The sequence below is a fragment of the Camelus bactrianus genome, chromosome 10 (genome assembly GCF_048773025.1).
Source record: "Camelus bactrianus isolate YW-2024 breed Bactrian camel chromosome 10, ASM4877302v1, whole genome shotgun sequence".
In the NCBI taxonomy this organism is placed as follows: domain Eukaryota; kingdom Metazoa; phylum Chordata; class Mammalia; order Artiodactyla; family Camelidae; genus Camelus; species Camelus bactrianus.
Window position 1 is genome coordinate 5,884,091 of NC_133548.1, and position 10,408 is coordinate 5,894,498.

Genomic DNA, 10,408 nt, shown 5'->3' on the forward strand with positions numbered 1-10,408 from the left:
TGACTTGGAGCATGTGTTTTAATCTCCCTGTAAACAGAAAGAGTAACACCTCCTCCCTGGGTTATAGTGAGGATTAAACAACAAAACCTCTGAGCAGCAGAGCCCAGTGCCTGGTGAGTGCTCAACGAACATAGTTACTACTGTTAGCACAGCGCGGGGCACACAGTGGGCATTCGGTCACGTTAGCCCTTGTGTCACGGCCAACACTCGAACTGTGAGTCCTCTCTCCTCCCTCAACTCCAGAAATGAGGTTCCCAGTCTCCACCCAGCATCTTCCCTGTCAGCACGACCCCAACTTCTTGTTCCAGCCTCCCTTCTGCCCGCCCCTGCATCCCAGGCTCCAGCCACTCTGAACCCCCCTCACTTGATTTCCTGCTTACTTACACCTTAGCCTGTGCTCAGCCTCCCTTCTGCCTAGAGCATCCTCTCCGCCTGTGCATCCTTCCTGTGAGGATTCCCACCCAACCGCTGAGGCTGAGCCCTTATGTGCCTCCTCCCTCAGTGAGAACCAGCTTCACAGCCCCTGATAATTCTCTGATCCTAGCACACAGGAAGCCATACTGTCACTGGGTAATTTGGCCTGTCATCCACTAGACTGTGAACTCTACCAGGCAAGGAACTAGGTCTGACTGTCTCTGTGTCCCCAGATTCCACTTGGCAAGGAGTCCAGCCCATAGTGGGTATCAGCAGATGTTGGTCCCAGCCTGCCGCCCACCCATCACTCACTGGGTGCTGGAGGCACTGTGCGCATGCGGGACACGCGGGATTTGTGAAGGCAGCTGAGCAGCAAGGTTTATAGAAGAACCCAGAGCAGCAGCAGGGAGATTATCTGAAAGTGGGTTGGCAGGCTCAGGCACAGCCACCCTAAGGTAGGGGTCAGGGGCCCAGGGCCCCTTCACTCCCCCAGGGGCACAGTGTAGGCGGCATGGTGTGGGATGCCCCAGGAAGGGCTAGGGTATAGGGGTGGGCCTCCCTCCATCAGCCCAGGACAGAGCTGGTGCTGAGGCATCATTCTGACTGGGGCAGGAGTCCCAGGGACCCCTTTCAGAGCCAGAGTTAAGAGGGGAAGGACACAGCCCAACCAACACATCCATCTGGTGTGGCTATGCGCCAGCAGGTAGAGTCCCACATGCAGAGCTCCCTCTGGGCTGCAGGAGGTGGGGGACCTGGGTAGGCAGGCGGGCATGGCAGCAGGGGACCCCAGGGAGTCTAGTCCAGCGGCCCCTGGAAAATGAGGCGGACACAGCCATGCTCGCCAGTGAGCCAGGCCCCACAAAAGGGGCAGGCAGCATGGAAGGCGTGGGTGCCATGGGGCAGTGGTGTCTGAGCCCAGTAGCGGGCAGTCTTCTCAGAGCAGACATGGCCGCAGGGTGCAAAGGCGTGGCTGGGCGGCCCAGGGTCCAGGCAGAGGCCAGCCTCCTGGCCGAGCCACAGGGGCACGTAGGGGCCCACGAGGCGGCAGAGAGGACACTCGCGCTCCTGGGGGCCCCGCTCTCGCCGGCAGCCCCAGCCATGGTAGCCGTGGACATGGCCACAGCGGACGTAGACCCAGGGCTGCTGCTTGTCGGGGGCCGTGCGGCCACGGGCCGGACTGGGGAAGGCCAGGGTGCTGAGGCCCACGGGACACTGGGGCCGTGCCGCGTTTGCCTCCTGCCGCTGGGCCTCCAGCTGCTTCAGTGTGGGTGCCCGCAGCAGCCCCGCCGGTGTGCGCCACAGCAGTGTGGCCCCACAGAGGTCGATGAGGGAGCCGTCCTGCAGCACATTGGACTCGTTTTCCACCTGCAGGGGCAGTAGAAGGGCCTTATTGCCCAAGGGGCTCTGGAATTCCCTGCTATTGGCTGCTATCACCCCAGTCAAGCCACCCATCCATCTCACCGAACCTCCCTGGAGAAAGCACACTGGATCAGTGGGGTTGGCCATTTCAGAGGAGCGGGGTGGGCTGGATCAGAGGAGGGGGAGGGCTGGGACTGAGGAGCAGAAAAGACAGAAGCAAGTGGGAGGGCAGGCAGGTGATCCCAGGCAGGCACCATCCCTTACTCTCAGTGGAACGTGGGCTTTGGTCACCTCATCTGCCAAAACAGGTTTGGACCAAAGTCGGTTTTCTAAAACATTTTCCCTGGCTCTCCCCTAATGGCAGAGTCAAGAAAGTCCTCTGTCCAAAATGCTAGGGGCTTAGCCCAAAGCAGCTGTCCTAAGGGCTGTGGCTAAAAGCAAGGATGCTAAGTGCTAGACTGCCTTGGATTGAATTCCAGCCTCATGGTTACTAACTCTGTGTCCTTGGTCAAGTAATCCAGTTTCTCTGTGTCTTGATTTCCTTATCCTAAGATGGATTCTGCCTCCCTGTATATCAAGTGGTTCTCATGAATCAATCAATGTGAACACTTGGCACAGTGCCTGGAACATAGTAGGTGCTCAACAAGTGTATACAAGTGAAACACGTGCATACTTAAAAAAATAATGTTTCCTCGGCTCTCCCAGTAGAATTTATGCTCTGGAAAGATAAGCCATGCTTTTTCCTTGAGGTTTGGCATCTCCTTGCCTGACGTGCTCATACGTAGGAAAAGCTCTGCCTGGCCCACGTGAACTTGAGTAAGCCCCTACCTCTCTCTAGGACCCTCCCAGCTCCTAATATTAGTTCTCTGATCGGTACCACGTGGAACGCTCACTGTCACCTGTGTCAGAGCTACTCTAAAGCCCTTGCCTGCTGGGAGAGAATAAAGCTAAACCTGTCTGAACGTGACAGACACATTACAAACTGCCAACACTTTAGGCTATAAACTGCTCACACGCAGGCCGTGTCACCCTCATAAGAGGGTGTGAATTTTTAAGCTGCTGGCATCCTCAAAAGTCACTGGGTACTGCCCAGTGTGCTTGTGTGTGCTCCACCTCACGTCACCCCATGGACCTCCGGCAGTCATGTGGTCTGCATGTGGAGATGCTCATCTGGTCTGCTCTGTGGGGCAAGCGGCTTATGGCCCCAGATGGAGCCTGCTGAGGCTCCCCTGTGCAGCAGGACTGGACATCACCTCCTGGCTTGGGCAGGGGGAAGGGCAGATGGGGAGGGCCCGGGAAGGATGAGGGGTTTGGGGGGAGGGTGGACAGTCCACCTACCAGCTTCCCCCGCTGCTGTGCTGAGCGGCTGTCCCTCAGGGTATACACGTTCCCACAGACTGAGATCTCCCGCCAGACACCCGGGGCTGAGTCCTCAGAGAAGCCGCCTGCTGGGTGCATCACCAGGACCCCGTTGGTGGTTAAGCCGTCCATCAGGCCGTCAGGGGTCCGCCATTTGGCCGCCCGCTCCTGGGACCACATGTGGGATCAGATCACATTCCTGAGTGGCCCCCAGCAGGCTGCAAGCCAGGAATGCTGCCCCTCTATCCTCAAGGTCAGAGGTGTCCCAGAGAGGATTGGAATTGGTGCTGAATGACCTTGGGCATCACCTGACCCACTCTGAGCCTCACTTTGCTCATTTGTTAAGCAGGGATGCTATCCTCTGCAGAGGTCATGGTTATGATTTCTGCAGGCTGGTCCATCACCCCAGGATGCTGCCCCTCCCCAGCCTACCCCTTGGCTCACTCTCAGATAAAGCACTGGTCCCTGCCTGGGGGGCTCACTCACTCCAAGGAAGATGTTGCTGGAGGCATCAAAGCCAGCGGCATAGACGCGGGCAGTATAGGGTGGCCGGCGGTCACAGAGGATGCGGCAGGCATAGCGGGAGATAGTGCTCTGGGCAGAGGGGCCCTCGGCAGCCCCTCCTCCAGGGGACGTGTCTGTTACCACAAAGTCGATCATGTTCTCCGTGGAGCGGCCAATCTGGGAGGAATGGGAGGTCAAGCACAGATCAATCCCACCGGCTTCCTACGCCAGGGTTTCCTGCTCTGTATGCAGGGTCACTAAACAATGAGTGGCCAGCATCATCCCAATTCCCCGGGGGTCTCCAAATCCAATCACTGCTATTTGGGGTTTCTCCTTCTCTGTCTCCCCCACAGTTCTGGGAAGCACCTCCCTCAAAAAAACTAGTCGATTTGTGGAGAGAACAGTGAAAGGGGAACTCACACCCATAGTCTGGGAATGCTCAAATATTAAAGTGAATTTTTAGTAAGTATTTACTATATATCCATGCTAAGCATTTTATGTGCAATACCTCAGTTAATCTTCCCAACGATTCCACAGGGTGGCTACTACAATGGGCCCCACTTTACAGATGAGGAAACCAAGGCCCAGGGAGGTTAAGTGACTCTTGCCCAAAGTTATCCAGTTACTGGTTGACAGGGCTGGGAGCTGAAGCCAGGAAGTATGACTCTCACACCACACTCTGAACCCCTAAACTGTATGCCTTCTGAAGCCTGGGAGTCCAGTCTTGGGTTTGAATCTCGATACAGCCACTGACTTGCTGTGTGACTGGGAAGTCAACAGCCCTCACTGGGATGTGGTCCACTGAACTGAGTAACCCAAAGCACCTGCTCCGTGACCTTTGGTCCTCCAGCCTCCCCCTGGAACACCTGCAGAGCTGCGTATCCAAGCCCGGTGGCCCAGTGGCCAGAAGACTTGTGGAGGTGCCGGGGCATACCTGGAACATGTCTGTGTCGCTGTCATGTGTGTACTCGACTATGACTGAGTGGCTCCGAGACAGGGTGTATGAGATGCTGTGCTGGCCACGGTTGCTCAGTGCCTGGTGAGAGAAAGGAGAAGTCACTTCCCTGGGCAGGTGGCCAGAAGTGTGAGCCTCTGAGCCAGAAGCTGGAGCCCAGGGCTCAGCGGCCACTCCCAGGGAAAAGGCAGTTCCACCCATTGGAGAGGGTGTATTGTGCAGCTGGCACTTTACACAGGTTACCTAATTTGATCCCTACAACCACCTACCCGAAGGAGGCATGGTTATCATTCTCATTTTATAGTTGAGGGAACCGCAGCTCAGAGAGGAGAAGACACTGGCCTAAAGTCACACAGCTGGAAACAGCAGAGCCCGAATTCTAACCCAAACCCTCCAAAGCCAAAGGCTTTTCCTTTGTCATTGCTGTATGACTGTCACATCCCCTCTCTGAGCCTTGGCTGTCTCTAAAATGATGCTGATCACTTCCGTCCAATGGATGGAGTCTGGAGGTCAAGGAATTGTTTTGCAAACTGTAACACACTACAAGGGATCTCCCATCAGCACCATTTCTCTGGTAGCCCAAGGCAGTGAGTGAAGACACAGTGGGCTCCCCTGCTCCAGTGGGGCTGGGGGCTGGTAGGACTGGAAAGACCAGTGCCCAGGTCTGCTAGGACAGGCTGCTTGCCTTAGAGACGAGTGGTGTGGAGATGTGGTGCATGACGTCTGGCTTCACTCCATTGGCATGTGGCCGGCGGCTCAGTGCCAGGCGGCTTCGGCGGCGGCCCTTGTCCCCACTTGCCAGACACCCATTGTAGCTGTGGATGTGGGGGTCAAGAAGAAAGGGTTGCAGGGAGAGAGAGAAAGTGAGCCCTGGAGAGACTAGGAGGAATTGCCAACTTCTGGGCAGATCCTACCTTAATAACAAGCCCCAGAACCATCCCAAACTAGATGACCCCACTATATCAAACTGGTGCCTCTGGGGAGTGGGGTGGGGGGTCTGAATATCTTCAAAAGGCCTTTCATCTACTTAACCAGTGTTTTCTGGACTCCTGAACCATGCCTGACCAGGTGCTAGGCACTGGGGTGGCAGAGGTGACACGGTGACACACTGTAAGTCAGTTCTGTGTCCCCATTGGCAGGGGAGGGGTGTCCTCAGTTTTTCAAGGAACGTAGGTGCCACCTGCCATGACCCAGGCACAAGCCAAGTGCGCCACAGGCCCAGAGACAGGAGAAGGGAATTCTGGCCCCAGGGTCAGGTTTCTGGGAGGGAACACCTATACTGGGCCTCGAAGAACTAGAAAGGATTCATCTTTAGCAAACTGTCATTTATGATAGCACAAGTACTATTAGAAACCAGAATGAAAGAAAAAAAATAGACCCACATGGCCACTACCTCCATATACTCACACACATCAAATATCTACCTTCCTTTCCAGCTCTTGTCCAGAGGGAAGGATTGTGGAAGGCAGAGATGGGGTGAGTCATAACCTTGACCACTGCCATGTTCTGGAGCTTTCCGTGTTCCTGGTGCTTCATGTTATTAACTACCTAATGGAATCTGTGCAGTGTCCAGCCAGGCAAGTATCTTTCTTCTCATTTTACGTATGAGGAAAATTGAGGCTCAGGGAGGTAAAACGACTTGCCTGAGGTCCTAGGCTAGTAAGTGGAAAAAGTCTGGATTTGAACTCGGGGTCTGTCTGACTCCAGCCTCTTTTGTAGAAGACCTTCTGGATGGAGGGCTCACTCTGAGCAAAGGCCCTGAAGCTAACAGGGTTTCATGAGATCAGGGAGTGGTGACTTGGGTGGTGAAGTGCAGTAGAGGAAGATTAAGTTGGTGGGAGGGCCCTGCTCACCACACTAAGAATTCTGGACTTTATTCTGTAAGCAGCAGGAAGCCACAGAAGGTTTGGCAGCAGGGAGTGAGAAGGATGCATAGCTTCCAAATACTGTCAAGGACCACTTGAAGCAGAATCTTCTGTTAAACTTGTTAAAACATAGATTCCCTGGCCCCAACCATGGAGATCCTGATTGTAGGTTTGGGATGGGCCTGTCAATGAGTATTTTTCAATGTGCTCTCCAGGTGGCTCTGATGTCCAGCCAGTGTGGGGCTTCACTGCTCTGCAGAGAACAAACAGCAGTCAAGAGGGCCTGTCGCCTTAGGTTTGATCAGTGGCCTCACCCTCAGCTGAAAAGCCAGCTCTTCCTTTGGGAAACCAAGCAGCTGCTTTTCTAACACAAGACCCTTGAGAGGGGCATCACTTTTGCTCTTGTAAGCTCTTCCCACATATGGGGGTGGGGCAGTTCAGGACAAAGTCTTGGGGCTCAGACTGGCCTGGCTTAAATCCTGACTCTTCCACTATCACCTCACCTCTGTAAAATGGGGCTAATTTATCAGGACCTACCTCACAGGTTCATTGTGAGAACTAGAGATAAAGCATTCAAAAATGCTTGGCAGAGTTTGGCATATATACAGGTAGCCCTTGACAAACGTTAGCCATTATTATTATTGCTAAAAAAGATAAACGCATGTGGTATGTACATGTCAACAAACAGAAGTCATTCTACTTTCTATATAATCATCAGAATGATACATAGCTAATCAGATACTTTCTTCAGGGCAGAGAAAGAGGCCAAAAGGAGGTAGAGATAGGGGAGGAAGAGGAATCTGTGCCTGGGGCCAAAGTTAAGTGGGTGGTGCAGGGACCCCAGTCAGGGTAAGACTAGGAAGAGATGAGGTCCACCCAGCCACCAACTCACGTCGCTTCCTCTCTCCTGGCCTCAGTTTTCTCATCTGTAGCATGAGGGTCAGCTGTGGCTTAGGGAAAGTTCACTAGACTTGGAGTAAGAAAGACCTGGGTCCAAATCCCAGCCCTGCCACTTACCAGCTGGGTGCCCTTGGGCCAGTCACTTCCCCTCTCTGAGCCTTGGTTTCCTCACCTCCTTCCTCACAGCATCTTTGTGAAGATTGAAATGAAATAATGTCCATGAAAGGGCTTGGCACAGGCCTGCCTCCCAGAACACTTGGTGCGAGCCACATACTGTTCTACGCGCTTCACAGAAATCACCTCATTCATTCCTCTGACAACCCTCTGAGGTATTATTATTATTATCATCCCTAATGGTAAATTGAAACAGGCACAGGGAAGTTAAGCAACTCATAGAGGCAGGATATGAACCAAGTAGTCTTGCTGGAGAACCAAAGTTCTTCACCCCAGGCTACACACTAGATGCTTTGTGAAAGGCAGCTGGTTTTACTTTCTTCTGCTCAGAAACTTAGATGGGCAGTTAGAGTTGTCACAGTAATTTAGGGAAAATGGGAAGATAAAACAATTATGAATTGAGGTAGGTTTGGTCAACTTTGTCTGTGAGCTAGGAAGGTGTGAAGGGACAAACAGCAGAAGGCCATAAGTGGGGAGAGCTGGGGCCCTTGGTCTGGATGTCCTCTGGGGTGCCTGATGCCCCACCCCACCTGGACCAGAGAGGCTCACCCCAGAACGATGAGTTCGCCATACTTGATGGGCTCCTCCCCTGGCTGTGCATCTTCACCAGGAGAAGAGAGGACACAAGAACCATGGTTCCCCGAGTGCCGGAGGTCTGAGGTTCGGGGAGACCCCACTTCAGGGTTTCCTTCCAGCACCATTCTGGGCAGAGTGGGAGAGGAGAAAAAGAGCTTTGCAGCCTCCGGCCCCAAACTCTCTGAATGCCAGGACCACCTAGGCTAAGACCAGAGTGACCTTTCACCCACTCTGTTGCTACAGCAACCACATCACCCCCCCCCAAACTGCTGGGGTTGCTGGGATACCAGGGAAGGGAGATAGATGGGAACCAAGAAGGAGGGGCTACATAGAGGGTCAGAATATTTGGCAGGGCCAAACTTAGGATGGCCAGAGGCTTCTTTGCTTGGAAAAAACCCACCCCAGGAGTTAGGGGCCCTTACTGCTTATCTTAGACCCAGTTCCTGGGTTTAGCTCTCAGTCCCAGGACCTTTGAGTAACCCTTCTGTCAGGTTCTTGGATTCTATCTGTCCATCTTAATCTTTCTGCCCCTTTGCCGGTCTAGGCCTCTGTCTGTTTTCTCAATGACTCTCTGTCCCCGCCTCTGTCCTTTCTGCCGTCTCTTCCCACCCTCCCCATCTCTGCCTGTCTGGCTACCTCTACCTCCACATCCATCTGCCTCAGTCTCCCTATCTTGTCCTCGCCCTGTGGGCAGGCCTCTGGACCCCTCCCGGGTGCGCTCCCTCTCCCTCCCTCAGGTGTCAGTCTGCAGTCCCCGGGCCGCCTGGGTCTCTGGAGGCCTGTGGGGGCGGTGTTCCCCCCTCCCGCTAGGGCTGCAGCAGAGCCCATCTCCGCAGGAAGCCTGTTTGGAAAACATCCCCGCGCAGTAGGGACTGCGCCGGGGCAGGCACAATGACGGCCCAGCGCATACGCAGATAAACACCCGGCGGCCCCTCCACACAAACACGCGCGCGCACGCGCATAGTCCAGCACTACCCGAGCCCCGCGGGCAGTGCCCGGACGGGCGCAGAACCCATCCTAGACCAGCGACCGCAGGTGCGATCGCGCAAACAGCCACAGGCGCCCGCCCTCGGACCGAGTAACCCCACCACCCCGACACGCAAACACGCCCCCTGCGCCCGCTGGGACCCGCCCGGCGAAGCCCCCGCCCCTCCGCCCCGGCGGCCTCACCTGGCCGCACTTCGGACCCCGCTTGGCACCGCTCTCTCTGCGCCTCGCCCCTGCTCGGCCCCAGGGCCGCTGCGGCGGGATGGGCCCGGCCCGCGGCGGCTCCGCGCTGCCTCGTCACGGGGACACCCGTGGCCGGGGGAGGGGTACGAGAGCGAACAGTCACACTCCGCCCCCTGTCCCTTTGCCCCGCCCCACGGAAGCCCCGCCCCACTCTAGACTCCACCCCTTGCGGCGAAGCTTAGCCCCAGTCGGCGGAGCCCCGCCCTTTCCCAGGAGGTCACGCCCCTTATTTGGCCACGCCCCGAGCCCTTAGAAGCCCGCCCACCACTCTGTCTGGAACTCTCGCCCAACTTCGCCAGCTCAGGGACTCTCCCGCAGTCTACAAGACCCCTTCCCCAATTCGGGCTCCCCAGACCCCACCTCATTTCAGGGGACTCCCGGGTTCTCGAGACCCTGGCGCCCCCTCTCCCACCGCAGTCTAGGGCCTTTGCACTGAGTGGGAGGCCCTTTCCCCACCTTAGGCCGGGACTCTCCACCTCCTGCCCGAGACCCCGCCTCCCAAACGGGGGAAGCCTTGGAAATTAGAGGAGGAGAAAGGCAGGGTCGGGAAGGAGAGACCCAAGGAAAATTCAAGAGGAGGCGAGAAAGGGGTGTGCGTCAACAGGAAGGCAGAGGAAAGCGGCTGCGTTTGACTCGAGTCGCAAACCTGTCTTCCAGCCCAGCTCTGTTACTTTCTCGCTGGACGACCTCCGGCCGACTCGGGCCCCCAGGTGTCCAGGAACTCCTCCCTCCCTCCCTGCAGCATGCACACATCACCCGAGATGCCACAAAGGGGATGGAGACTTTGGGGGTTTGCAGTCCCCTCCCCGGCCTGGGCTTGCAAGAGATCTCGTCTAACAGTCTGTGCCAGGTGCTAAGGGCTGTGCTTGGAGCAAAATAAACCCTTTAATTCCCGGGAAACAAGCACTATAAGCACCCACTTTACATTTATGTTCTTTTTTTTTTTTTTTTTTAGATTCCACATATGAGCGCTCTCATATGGTATTTTTCTTTTTCTGGCTTACTTCACTTAGAATGACATTCTCCAGGAACATCCTTGTTGCTGCAAATGGCATTATCTTGCCGGTTTTTA

The 10,408-nt window shown here is 55.5% G+C and overlaps 1 protein-coding gene across 3 annotated transcripts; it reads right to left on the bottom strand.

The window, feature by feature from the left end:
* Positions 1 to 9,458, bottom strand: PELI3 (pellino E3 ubiquitin protein ligase family member 3). Of its 3 annotated transcripts, none has more exons than XM_074371684.1 (8): positions 9,277 to 9,458; positions 8,080 to 8,232; positions 7,474 to 7,545; positions 5,277 to 5,406; positions 4,571 to 4,672; positions 3,619 to 3,813; positions 3,112 to 3,300; positions 1 to 1,779 (listed from the first exon to the last, which is right to left on the bottom strand). In XM_074371684.1, the coding sequence occupies exons 2-8, from the start codon at positions 8,229 to 8,231 to the stop codon at positions 1,210 to 1,212; spliced, it is 1,410 nt and encodes a 469-aa protein (XP_074227785.1). In that variant the 5' UTR covers position 8,232; positions 9,277 to 9,458; the 3' UTR covers positions 1 to 1,209. The 3 variants fall into 3 exon arrangements, with proteins under 3 accessions (XP_074227785.1, XP_074227786.1, XP_074227787.1); XM_074371685.1 differs by having other exon boundaries at positions 8,080 to 8,309; XM_074371686.1 differs by lacking the exon at positions 7,474 to 7,545 and having other exon boundaries at positions 9,277 to 9,456.
* Positions 9,459 to 10,408: the final 950 nt, after the last annotated feature.